Source organism: Petaurus breviceps, unplaced genomic scaffold, assembly GCF_028583685.1.
Source record: "Petaurus breviceps papuanus isolate PSGF00001 unplaced genomic scaffold, PetGlider_PUasm1.0 186, whole genome shotgun sequence".
NCBI classification, from domain to species: domain Eukaryota; kingdom Metazoa; phylum Chordata; class Mammalia; order Diprotodontia; family Petauridae; genus Petaurus; species Petaurus breviceps.
Genome location: NW_027185798.1, coordinates 4,452,059 through 4,465,825, shown reverse-complemented (window position 1 = coordinate 4,465,825; position 13,767 = coordinate 4,452,059). Strand labels below are relative to the sequence as shown.

Below are 13,767 nucleotides of genomic sequence, written 5' to 3'. Positions count from 1 at the left end.
TTTCTTAGGACAAGTGGAGAAAGAGGAAAAGAGCAGGGCAGCCACTGTTTGGGGAGAGAGACACCAGGGCAAGGGTACTGCGGGGTGGTGGCAGAGCACGCCAATCCTGGTTTCCTCATATCCTCAGTCAACAAGGATGATCTTCAGAATGGGAAGGATAGTGGTTAATCCCTAAGTGGTTAACAGGGAATCACAAAACCCAACAGGGAGAGGATACCGAAGTGCCCTGGGCAGCCCTCAGACAAGCCGAGTCACCTCGTCCTGACAAATCCATCCCAGGGCACTAAGAGAATGCGGAGGCTCCAGTTCCCTGAGCTGCTGTCAGGCAGGGAAGACAGACACGCACAGAAAGGCGCTGGGACTGGAGCCCAGCACGCAGGCCAACCGTCAAGAAGGTGGGTCATGCAGGCTACAGGCTGGTGAGATCGACACCAACCTCTGGCAAAATCCTCCAGCAGCTTATTCCTTCAGAGCAAATCATTGCAGATTTCTATCCTTTCCAGCTTTTTTCCCTACATGCTTACCCCCACCACCTCCCAGATAAGACCTACTGCAGCTACCTATATTAATAGATGGAGCTACAAGTCAGTATAATGTAGGCCTTTTTAAAAAAAAAAATACATAAAGTCATGCTGCCCTTGAGGATGAGATGGAAAAATGAGGCCTGCATGATATTATAGTCAGGCGGTCAAGTGATTCAGTTATTCACTGGATCACCCTAAGCCTCAGTTTCCTCATCTGGAAAACAGGAGTATTAGACTAGATGGTCTCTGAATTCCTTTCTGGTTCCATGATTGTTCAACCAGTCTTTGCATAGCCTGGTCCTTCTTCCCCGGTCTTGTTCCAAGCTGTCAATGCCCTTCTTAAAACACGGTACCCAGCCCCCCAAGGCAAGATACACTAGTCCCTTCTTCTGAATGGCATTACTGACTAGATGAATAACTAATCTCAGGCAGAAGTTGATGATTAAGTGATCAGTGTCAGTCTGGAGGGTTTGTCTCTAACTGAGGGCCCCAGGGCTGTTTTTAGCCCAGTTCTAGTCAACATTGGTATCAGTGACTTGGAGAAAGACAAAGATGGCCCAGTTATTAACACCTAGCTAGGAGGGATGACGGAAACAACAGCTGAATAGTTGAATATTTTGAATTAACTGGACTATACTAAATGAGGTGGGATTTAACAGGTAACTTATAAAATCTTGAACCCGAGTTCAGAAACCAGCTGCATAAATGGAGGTTGGTAGTAATGTCATTGAAAAATGGTTTTATATGGGAAGGTGGGGGGCAGCTCTGGGCTTTCCATGGACAGCAGACTCAATGAACACCAACATGTTCCTAGACTGACACAAAACCAAATGGGTGGAATGCCAGTGTCCATAAGAAGGAAAGTGATGGGCTTGCTGTATCTAGCCCTGGTCAAACCCCAGCTCAAGTACCATACCCAATGCTGGGTGTCATGACCTCTGGCAACTGAGAACAGGTCCAAAGGAGGGGGGCCATTTGAGGGAGCACACTGAAAATCCTCTCATACAAAGACTGATGGAAGGATCTAGACTTCAGCAGCCATCCAGTCTAATACCCCCATTTTACAGATGAGGAAACTGAGTCCTAGGGAGAGAAAGTGGCCGCCTAGTAAGTGTTAGAGTTAAGGTTTGGCCCCAAAGCCAGTGCTCTTTTCAGAGCTCCTTGACCCCAGGTGAAGGGTCAGAAAAGAAACATTTTGAAATAGCCACAATCCTGAATGCCATAATTCAGAGGCTGTGTGTGTGTGTGTGTGTGTACATAAGAAAAGTCTGAAAAGTGCCTGGTTAGGATTTAGTGAGTGAACCATCCTAGGCAAAGGTACTGATGAATATCAAGGAGGCATTGGTGGTGGAATGGGAGCTATGAGGGCCAAGAGAGTAAGTTCCTAATTCCAAGGTCAGGATAAACCCTCTCATCTTCTGAAGCAAAGCAAGTCATAACAGAGTCATAGATCATTTTACAGAGGAAGAGAGACCCAGAGAAATGAAGGGACTGAGGGTCACTCTAGCTCCAGGGGCCATCTGGTCCACTCCCCTCATTTTACCAGTGAGGAAACTGAGGCCCAGTGTCACATGGATAGAAAGTAGCAACGCTAGCATCAGAACCTTGGCCTCTGACTCTAAGTCCCCCCCAACTTGACCCAGAAAAAGACAACCAGGATAAGGCATCTGGAAACAGCATTACATGGAAACACATCCTCTGCCATCTTGTCAACAGCAGCCCTTCTTAGTACGTCAAGTCAGATGGAAATGGCTTACAGCCCCTTCGGTTCATGGCTCCACCCCCACCACCCTCCACCTGTAATGATGTACCCACTAGACAGAAAGGACAGCCAAGGCAACTTACAAGGCCCACTCAACACGCACACCTCTCTTTAGTATAAGAACATCAGTTGAAACTGTAATTTTCTGTGTACGTGGGAGAGCTTGTGGGAGAAGGACACTCTTTAGGCCGTGTGAAGGCTCCAGTTTTCACCAGGTTTCTCATCTTCAGGTCGAGGTCTTTTTTCGTATTTTTCGGGAAGCTGCTCAGACCCTTGATGTCTCTCAGGATCTTCGAAGCCATTTCTTTTCCCTTCCTTATATCTTCCTTGCTTCTGGAAATGGTCAGTACTTCACTTTTGACTGTCAAAGAAAAAAAAACTTCTTACTTCCACAGAGTGATATATGCCCTATGGCTGGGAAAGGGTGGCCAGAGCATGGAGGCTCAGTACTCCCTGGAAAAATGGTTTTTGAGCCTTTCCCTCTGGCTTCCCTGGGACTCACACCCAGAAAGCTCAGGATGAAAACCAGGGCTGGCAGGGCAGCCTTGGAGGGGGGGGGCATTCCTTCTCACTAGACTTCCTAATCTGACCTAGCATGGAATGAAGAGTAAGTGGGGGGCCCGGGAGATGGAGAGGGAAACTGCCAGGGGCTTATCCACACAATGGTTAGGATAGCAGCTCTCTCATTGTTCAGTCCTGTCTGACTCCAAGGGACCCCATGGAGAAGACCCTTCTATCCTCCGTTAATCTCTCTGTCCAAGTCCTTGATTGAGCAGTCCCTCACCATGGCCCTATCCAGAAACCCTCTTAATCTCTCTACCAAACCTCTTACCTTAGTTTTAAATATCTGGAATCCTCTTCCTCCACTACACAACCCCCGTATCAAAACTCAGTGTTCCCATATTTGTATTTCACACTAACCACAGTGAATTACAGAGCCACTAGCCAAGGACAGGTACCTGGTATGAAAACCTGGGAGCCAAAATCAGTGGAGAAGGAATTGGGATGCCAGCTCTGTGACCTTGATTCAAGATGGCAGGATGTCTTCCATTCAATTCAATTCTACAAGTGCTTAGTAAGCATTTACTATGTGTATAACAGAAAGGCAGTGTTGCATAGTGGCTAGCCTCTGAACCAGAAAGATCTGCATTCAAGTTCCACCACTGATATTCCAGCTATCACTCAAGGACTTCACATTCTAGACTGGACAGTTCCCAAAGATTATCTGTTGTAGGAAAGGTGCCATCCTGCATATATCGAGGGGCTTTTATCTGAGTTCCCTAGACCAATAAAAGCCCTTCTTTTATCCCAACATGCTAGATACTGAGGATTTGTGCCTGCCCTAAATGAGCTTACATTCTATGACCAAGAATGGTCCACAGAAAGTTGATTTAAGGAGACAGCATGGAAACAAGCATTTTTAAAAAGCCAATGTAGAGTCAACATCAGGAAAAACTTCCTAAGGAGAGCTGTCCAAGGTAGCATGGACAGCCTCCAGAAGGACCCTCTGCTGGGAGGTCTCCAACCAGAGGCTTTATGGCCAACCATGGACCATATGTCAGTGGGGATTCACTCCTTTAAGTGCATGGGCTGGCTGGCATGGCCACTGAGGTCCCTTTCAACTCTCACATCTGGTGATTCTGTGACATGAGTCAGAGTGGAATGGGGCAGGGCTGAGTGATTGTATTGGTAATGTAATTTTGAATTTGAAGATCCCTTTGTGTTGGCAATAGCAGCAGGTACTTAGCACTTAGTAACTGATCAAGCCTCTGATTGGGGAAACAGAAGGTATGAACTCCTGTCTCCTGTTACTAATGTAATAGGAAGGGGTTAGCTGAAACAGGCTGTGTGTATATAAGGAAAAGCCCCAGAGAGGCACAGTCAGAATTTCCTTGAGACTGAGATCTGGTGACAGAACAGCTACAGAAGAATGGAGAATTGAGTCCTGAAAACTTGTGGTGGTGGAACTTCTTCTGAACAGGAGCCTAGAGCCTGGAGCCAGGAGCCCAGAAGCCCAGGAGCCCGGAATCCAGAGCCAGGAGCCCAGGAGCCAGGAGCCCAGGTGACTGAAGCATGACTGGGATGCTGAGACTTTGTTTGTTTGCGGCTTGGTTGAGCCTTGAATTCCCTGGAGCAGAAATGGTAAAGTATCTGACATGGACCAGAACCTATGAACTTCAGTGTGGAGCAGGACCTCCCCAGAGAGCTGGTCAAGGAACTGGGAGCTGTCTTCCATTGAACCCAGGTGACAGTCTGGTGAATCCAGGTAGAACCTGGGACCATGGAAGGGGATCCAGGGAATCTGAGAACAGGCCCCAAGTCAAGTGAAGAAAAGACCTCTCCTTGGGTACTGAGTAATTGTGGAATTATAGTTTACTAGTGACCTAAGGGGTGGAGGGTTTTGTGTATGATACTTAGTAAGACTTTACTGAATAAGTGACAGATTGTACTTTGAGATATTGTTACTGATAAGTGACCAATTGAGTTAATCAAGACTTTGCCCCATGAGTGGAAGACTTTGACTGTGTACTTTGAGACTACTGATAAGTGACTGATTGAATTAATTTAAGAGTGACTATTTTACTTTGAGACTATGTTGTGAATATTATATTGTGATTTTCTGTGGTAAGTTGTAATATTGTGAATGCTGTGCCTTGATTGTCTGTGGATGTTTTGCTTTTGTTATGGAATAAATAGAGTGATCACTATGCTGAGTAATCAGAACCTTAAAAGCTGTTCACAGTAGCACTTCTGGAAAGCTTCTGTGCATGGCATTACAATGATGATGTCTAAGTATCCTAAGGAAATCTGAGGAGGGACATGACGTTTCATGGCATGAGCTGGTTGGCAAGCAGGATACTGCTTCCCTCTTACTGGCCTCTGTAATAACATCTTTATTCACTAGACTCATAAACCAACCTAGGACACTCTCTGCATTGAAGCCTGAAATTCTAGATGGATCTTTGAAAAGAACAATACATCACTCCAAACATTCAGGGAAATGGGGATATTTTGCACCCACTCAAGTTTAAAAAAAAAAACAGAGATGCCTTTACAAACTGAATCTTTTCACCAGCTCTTTCTGGCATGAGAGGCTTTAAAGCAGATGTGGTGTTGGGAGTCAGCAAGTCCTGGCCTTCTGGGCCAATCAGCTGCCAACCATGACCCTGTAAGCAGAATCCAGCAGGAAGTAAGCATTAAAAGACAGATCTAAACCAAGAGTTCTTACTTTAGGGCTTATGAACTTGGATGGGGAGAGCATGAACTCTATTTCACTAGCCTGTCACTGGAATTTGCTTTTCCTTCAATTGTTTTAAAACAGGATTCTATAAAGGGCTCCCTGGGCTTCTTCAAACTGCCAAAGGCGTCCATGCCACAGAAAAGCTTGAGAATCACTGATTTTAAGCTAAGGGCAAAACTCTAAGGGCTTCCTCCAGTACCAGGAAGGTACCTTTGACTCTCAGCTGGGTTAGTTAGGAGGACCTGAGGTCAGCCAGTGTCAGTACGCAGGGCATAGACTACCCCACCTAAGCTTTGATCAAGGCAGTTGGCTATTTTAACAGCAGTCCAAGTAAGGGAAAAAGGCATATCAAAAGAAATTTGTGACACAAAATGCCAGAGAATATGTCAAAAGGACAAGCAGAGAGATATTGTGGGGGGGGGGGAATTGAAGTCACAGAATCTGGGTTTGAATCTTGGCTGTTATTAAATATTAGAGACACTGAGTAAGCTGGGTACAGTGGACAGGACACTGGTTCTAAAGTCAAAGGACCTGGGCTCATAGCCTACTGCTGCTTATGCCATATGACCAGTTCTGACCTCCTCCTCTATAAAGGAAGGGGCTGGGCTGTGAAGGGGCCTCCAGCTCCAAGTTCATGATTCTACAATCCTACATCACTTGTCCTGTCAGCCTCAGTTACCTTCACCATAAAAGGAGGGCATTGGGCTAGATGGCCTCCAAGATCCTGTACGTGCAATCCAATATTTACTGAAGTATCAAGCAGATTATAAGTCACTAAACTTCACCCAGTTTAATCATTGAAATTATTTTGACTTTGTCCAGGACACTAACTTGCTGGATGACCTTGGCATGGCTTAACTGTCTTTGGAACATGGACAAAGAAAGTTCACATGGAAATGGCCAATGAAACAATCAACAACAATGGCCAACGTGCTTGGAAATTGGGGGCGGAGAGGTGGGGCAACCTGCCTCTAAGAAGTCTGACAGCAGACAGAGGAAAATAACCCAAAATTTATGACAAAATGGAGATGCCTTGTTACTCCATTCCCTGTAAGTGTAGACTTCCAAGAAGCTAAGTGTTGTTAGAATAGCATTCCAACTCTCTCCACAGCAGGACTGGATGAGAAAAGGTAGATACGAGGACAAATATATATATATATATATATATATATTCCCTGCCCTCAAGGAGCTCACATTCTACACTCAAATGACAAACATTCATTAAGTCCCTACTGTGTGCCAGGCACAATACTAGGTAATGAAGATACAAGGACAAAAATGAAACCACACCTGCCCTCAAGGAGCTTACATTCTGGAGTCAAGGGAGGTAAATGTAATTTACACTAATAATCAATTAGCAAGTATTGATTAAGCCCCTATTATTTGCTAAGCATCATACTGGAAATACCAAAACAATGGATGAAATTCAACCTGCCCTCAAGGAGCTGACATTCTACTGGGGGAACAGCACACATTTCCCTAAGTCTGGATGTACAAGGTCCCTGCAAATTACAATAGAAGGTAAGGGGAGGGAAGGAATTAGCCGCCATCAGAGACAGCAGAAAGGCCTCAGAGTGCAGAGGGTATGGAGACCAGACATGGTGTTGCATAGGAAGAATGAGTTTGGCTGTACTGTAGAGTGGGGTGAAGGAAAGCAATGAATCTAAGTGAACTACAGGAAATATTCCTCAAGCAGGTCCTGATTATCCACACCTCGATAGAGAGAAACTGGTGCCAATCCAGAGCCTTTGGAAACAGGGCTGGATACAGTAGAAAGAACACCAGAGCTCTGGAGGCAGAGGTTCAGAGTTCAAATCCAACATCTGACGCTTGCTACCTGCGTAGTCTTGGTCAAGTTACTTAACCTTCCTAGGATTTGGTCTCCTCTGTAAAACGGGAGGGTTGGATAGCACTAGCTCTAGGGTATCACGAGGTGAAGGTCCTTCAACTCTCTGGACTTCAGTTTCCTCTTCTGTAAAAATTAGAAGATTAGAGGGCAGGGTAGTGGGAGGTAAGAAAGAGAAGATGAACAGAAAAGGGAGGCCAGAAGGTTGAGATCTCGAGAGAGAGGATACAGTGGGAAGAGTTCTGGGTCTTCAGGTAGAGGACCCAAGTTCAAAACCTACCTCTGATACTTCCTGTGTGGTTTTGGAGAATCATCTGACTCTCCTGAGCCCCCATTCCCTACTCTGTAAAATAAGAGACCAATGGCCCCTAGGGTGCCTTCCTCCTGAGATTTAGCTGCCATGAACCCAAATGGATCTGCTTAGGTTTGCTTGACCTTCAGACAGCGACCATGAGAGCCACATGGGGAAGGGGAGGCAAAACCCAGCCATGGACTAAGCTGATGTTTCCATTAGCATTCTAAGATAATGACTGGGAAGGACACAATGTAATCCCTTTAACATGGAAAAACGTGGTTTTTAGCCCCTGGAAGTACTCCTCCTAAAGGAAGGGAGGAGGAGAGAGAAGTAGAGAAAAAGAAGAAGAGGGGCAGCAAGGAAAGAGGGGGAGAGAGAAACTCACCTGCCCTCCTCCCTTTCCCTACCACCCAGAAGTCTTGGTCTTCTTCCTCAGCATCTGTACATGAATGCACAATGTTAAGAGATTCCCAAAGTGAACATATTTCAAAGGACAAAGCTGACTCTACCCAAAAGTAAGGTCCCAAATTGGGACCCCCCTCCCCAGATGTTGTTACTTTTGGTTTGTTTTTTTTTTTTTTTGCTTTTTGGAAGGGGAGGAAGGGCAGTTAGGGTTAAGTGACTTGCCTAAGGTCACACAGCTAGTAAGTGGGATTTGAACTCAGGTAATCCTGACTCCAGAGCCAGTGCTCTATTCACTGTGCCACCTAGCCACCCCAAATATTATCCACTTTTTTTTGGCTTTATGGAGGGGGAAGACAATTGGGATTAAGTGACTTGCCCAAGGTCACATGGCTGCTGTTATTTTCTTTTTTTAGTTTATACTAGGTCTTAGTTAACATACTTCCCATAATAACCCCTTACCTTTAAAAAAAATTCTTTTTAAATTTGTGTTGTTGTTTCTACACTCAGCTTTGATCAATGGAATGAACATTGGCTCTGGAACCAATGGGCTGAGTTCAAATACTGCCTCTGAAAGGAGGCCTTCAGAGACCTCTGAAAAAAGGCTTGTGATTTTGAACAAATCACTTCACCTCTCTGGGGAGTGGGGCTGGGCCAGACAGCTCTTCCAGCTCTACATCTATGATGCTATTTCATATAACTTCCATGGGCCTCAGTTTCCCCATCTGTAAAATAAGGGGTTAGACTAGTTAGGCCTCTGAGGTCCCTTCTCACCCCATATTTATGAGCCCATGATTCCGTAGGAGCACTCCTTATAGAAAAGCTAAGGAGTCCCACTTTCTTATGATCAGGCAGCACAAATTCAGAATTCACAAATTAGAAAATTGAGTTTATAGGAGAAACTCACCTGTTATAAAAGGGAGCCGGACTTTTCACCTCTCAAGCCCCTTCCAATCCTACCATGCTGGAATTCTAAGGGGCTCAGAGTCAGAGTAGGAATGTCTAGGTTTCATAAGTAAAATATATGAGTAACAGGGGATTCGGGGTTGATATGAAAATCAGCCCATGAAGGCACCTTGTGAAAATAAAATGCCAAGAGGAGTAAGGGAGGGTCATTGTCATTCCCCATAAGATAGGACAGTTCTGCTGTGCCCATGTAAATTGTAGTTGCTGTGTATGTCCTTCCTTCTTGAAGAGGACCATGGCATCAGGGAGATGATGACATGACTTGCGGTTGACTTGGATTTGAGTGAGGAAGGGTTGTTCAAGGTCACCAGCCTTGATTTCTACTCCAGAGCCATCTGGGTCCAGTGTCCTGAAGTCTGGATTGGTCCAGCTAACCAGTGACAGCTGTCTCCTCTTTTGACAGACTTTACTGAAATCCAAGTGATAAAGAGCAGAGAAACTAAAAATCTTCCTCATCTTTAAAGATTTCTCTTTGATCCAGAGGAATAGATAGCACATCAAGAGACTTCATCTTGAGAATTCAGCAGAGACCTTCTGTCCTGATCACTCAATCGGCAACATTTATTAAGCCCCTGCTCTGTGCTAGGCACTGAGCTAAATGCCAGGGATACAACAACAAAAATTAAATATTTCCTGCCCTTAAGAAGACCCTTATCTTATATGGGGGGGAGTGATCTCAAAGAGGGGGATAGAAACACATCTAATCAACAAGCATGTATTAAGCACCTACTGTGTGCCAGACTCTATTGTAGGTGCTGGGGATACATAGACAAAGTGAAATAGTCTTTACCTCAAAGAGCTTACCTTCTACTGGGGAAGAGTAGCCAATGGCAAAACCTAATCTCTCTGATATTCAGTCTCTATTTATATGTCTGCTTGAGAGAGCTGCAAAGTTCTGGGGTCATCAGCTATTAAAGAGTCAATTTAGTGGTTTTTCCAGTCAAACCCCAAGATACTGGGGGTAGGGAACACTCTGGCTCATTGAACATTAACCCTTTGAGTTTGGGCCTTAATTTTTGGAAACCTAACCATAACATCTCCTGCCTTAATAAGCATAGTGTGGGGCAGTAGACAAAGGCTGTGACCAGAACCCTAAAGATCAAGGTTCTAGCCGGTGTTCAGAGTTCTGTCATTGATCTGGAGCTGGAAGGAAATTCAGAGTTCATCAGTTTGAACTCTCTTATTTTAAAGATGAGGAAACTGAGGTCCATAAAAGTTAAATGGCTTGCCTATGTTCAGAAAAGGAAGAAGTAGCAGAACCAAGAGCAAACCCAGATTCTCCTCAAGCCAACTTCAAGCTCAACCTAAAGCGAGCCCAGACAAGTCATTTTCATCTCTTTGGGTCTCAGTTTCTTCCTTTGTGAAATGGGGGGGGGTGAACTAGATGACGCCAAAGTCTTCTTCTGCTCTCCTATAAATTTGTGTATTAAAGGAAGCAGAATTTTCCTTCAATAGATGAATATCTGGCAGCATCCCAACTTTTTGTTCCAAGTATCAGGGTTCCTTCTCACATAGTGGAGGTGTAGGAGAATGGAAGGCCACCGGGGTAGTGTATGGAGAAATGAATCCCTGGGATTAGCTCATCTTCTTGTGACCTACCTTTTTGTCCTGAAAGAGGATGGCTTATAAACTATTTAGGGGCAATATTTTCAAGATGTGTGGCATCTTTTAAATAACTCACTGCAGGGGTGGGGGGAGGTTGGAATCTCTTCTTCTATACTTTGGGGACCTCGGACTTCCTCATCCCTTCCTTCATCCATGCAGGCTGCCCTGCCCACCTGTTGATGACTATTTGGGAGGGGAGGGGAGGAAGAGGAAGGGGAGAAAGGAGGTTGGCACAAGAAGGACAATTACTTATGAAGCCATTTACCAAGGCATGGAGGGTTTGCTAAGTATGGAGGGTGAAGGCAATATCTTACACGAATGAAGTGTAACAACAAGAATTTGTGAAATTCCCACTCTATGCTGGGCACTCAGAATCCCAAAACAAAAATTAAACAGATTCTTGAAGCATTGAATCAAGGCATATTCCAAGTCAGGTTTTCCCACCCATCTTTGTCATTCAAACAGATAACTTGTTGTTTTGGAAGTCCCATCCAATGATGGCAATCACAGCATGCCATCCTATCCTGTGTGTCCACGGCTTCCTATAAGGTCACCATATAGTGTCTAGCCAAAGTACCAGAGGCCTTCTTTGCTTTCTTCCAGCATCATGAGGGTACCAGTGGTGATAACTGACAAATTTCTGATGCCTGAGTATGTTTGATCATCACCTCTTTTCTTGTTACTATGAAAGAGACCCACATAAAAAACAGAGCTTTGACGAGAGAGTTTGGGGGAAGACTCAATTGTGATGTGGATCCATCTTGATTTGGATGCATCTCTCTCCAGGGAATCAAGATCCACTTGCTAGGAATGGCTCACGCCACTGAATAGAGCCAATGGTTCAGAATTCTCTCTTCACTTTCTCCTCCATGTTGTATTCTACTCACTTCCCTCTTGACACTAGTTATGAGTCTTCACAACCTTTTTCTTCCCAATTTCTTTCATGCTATTCCTTTGGTCTGTCTAGAAACTCTTGATCCATTCATTCTAAGAGAATACAACTGTCCACACAGGTATTTTTCGTGTACTTTCAATTTCTCCTCTAGCAGAGAGATTCATTGACATTAGTGCAGTGTTGATGAGTGCCTCCGGAAGGAAGACAAACATGTTCATACTCAAAATGTCACATGAGAACATTTTATCAATACTTTTAGAACCAAGACCCACAAACACTATCCAGGGCACAGTATGAAGCATAGACTTAATGCTTCCCATCATCTGTCCATTATGAAACAAGGTTGAAAGTCCACAGGGGATCACCTTAATACAAATTTATGTTCAGAATGTTTTTGCCACCTTATGTCTCTAACAACTCAATCTTCAACACAAGAATGTCTGATGATGCTGAAAATGTATGTACACAAGGGAACGACTACATAACACAGACCACCCTGAACTATGGCTCATTTTTTTTAAAAAAAATGTATCTTAAGCTCATTCTTCTTTAACCTTCAATTAAGGTGAATGAAGAATGAAAGCAAACAGCAGATATCCACATTTTGCTCCCACAGCCCACCCTGTGTATATTTGAAGAGGTTACTAAGATTGAATTTACCTGCACCACATTCTCGTTTGTGGGACTCATTCCAGGCTTTTGCCTTACAGTGCTTGCTACAGGTTAAAATTCCATAACATCGAAGACATGGCGTAAGCCGTACCCCTATGGAACGACCACACTGGTAGCAATACTTGAAGAAGGGTATCCTGTGGAAAAGAAATAAATCCCTGCATCAGGTAACAGCAGAAGAATCTGGAATCCATTTTCACTTCCCTTTCCTTCTCTCAAATCTCATCTTCATACCACATAATATCACACTTTAGAGAGAGGGAAAAAAGACCTAAACTATGAAACGGTGGAATGAGCACTTGCTCTGGAAGAAAGGATCTGGATTTCAATCCCACTTTTGCCTTTTATCACCTGTGTGACCCTGGATAAGTCCCCTCACTTCTCTGTCTTATTTTTCTCATGTGTATAATGAGAGACTTGGACCAGATGACCTCCAACGTCCCTTCTAGCTCTAAATCTATTACATAAAATTTTTTCAGGGACCTCAGAGATTATCAACTCCCCCATTTTACAACTGATGGTGATGATGATGATAACAACAGCCAACATTTACATGGTGTCTATTATAGGCCAGGCCTTGTGCTAAACACATCACAAATATTGTCTAATTTGATCCTCACAATAACCCTGGGATAGAAATGCTATTATCCCCATTTTACAGTTGAGGAAACTGAGGTGAACAGAGGCTTAGTGATTTGCCCAAGGCTACACAAATAGTAAGTGTCTAAGGCTGGATTTGAATTCAAGTCTTCCTGACTCCAGGCCAAGTTCTCCATGTACTGTGACACCTATAAGGAAACAAGAGCTTTACAGGGGTTAAATTGTTGGTCCAAGGTTACACAGCAATCTTCTATTGTGGGCAGGGGGGGGGGGGGGGGCGGGATTTAAACCTAGGTCTTTCTGACTCTAGTCCATCACTCTGTTCTCTACACCACGCTTCCTTAACTGTAGTTCAATACTTCAAGAGATCCATAATTTCATTCATAATTTCATCCCCTCTTCCACCAATACAAATTGTAACATCTCTGTGGATTCGGTCAACGGACTCTGAGAGCTTCTACAACAGAAGACATAACATACACCGCATCATTGGGTTCACTCTTGAAGCCTTTCCAACATGGAAGGGTCTCCCAAAGCTTGTGCTATACTGGCAGTCTTCAAAAACCTATGGTTGGTGTTCTGGCAAGACCAACCAATGAATGGCTGTGACGAAGTCCTGTTTGCCCTTCATTTGGAATAGGAGGGACTGAGCAACACAGACAGTGAGAAATTTTATTGTGCCAAATAAAAGAACAACCAAAAAGAGAAGGAAAAGGAAGGCTCTTCATGTGAGAAAACCTTGCAAGAAAACACCTTCAGATACTGAAGAAATGAATAAGCCCCTCACTCTCCCTCCCTTCCAAAAAAGGCCTCAATATAAAGTGAATACTCTGAAGTAATAGAAGGCAAAACAAAGTCTCCAGAAGGAAAGCGCAAGATTACAACAGCAACCAGAACGCCAGAAGAGAGAATGGAACTAACTCCAGAGTGATTTAGGAATTCAAGAGACATAAAGTAAA

The 13,767-nt window shown here is 44.2% G+C and overlaps 1 protein-coding gene across 1 annotated transcript in view; it reads right to left on the bottom strand.

The window, feature by feature from the left end:
• Nucleotides 1-2,191: 2,191 nt before the first annotated feature.
• The window catches only part of ANKMY1 (ankyrin repeat and MYND domain containing 1), a 139,101-nt gene continuing 127,525 nt past the window's right edge, over nt 2,192-13,767 (bottom strand). Inside the window, exons 16-17 of the mRNA XM_069089165.1 lie at nt 12,197-12,345; nt 2,192-2,647 (exon numbers count right to left, since the gene is read on the bottom strand). Of these exons, the coding sequence (XP_068945266.1) occupies nt 2,412-2,647; nt 12,197-12,345 (385 nt within the window). The 3' untranslated portion in view covers nt 2,192-2,411. The remainder of the gene's footprint in view (nt 2,648-12,196; nt 12,346-13,767) is intronic.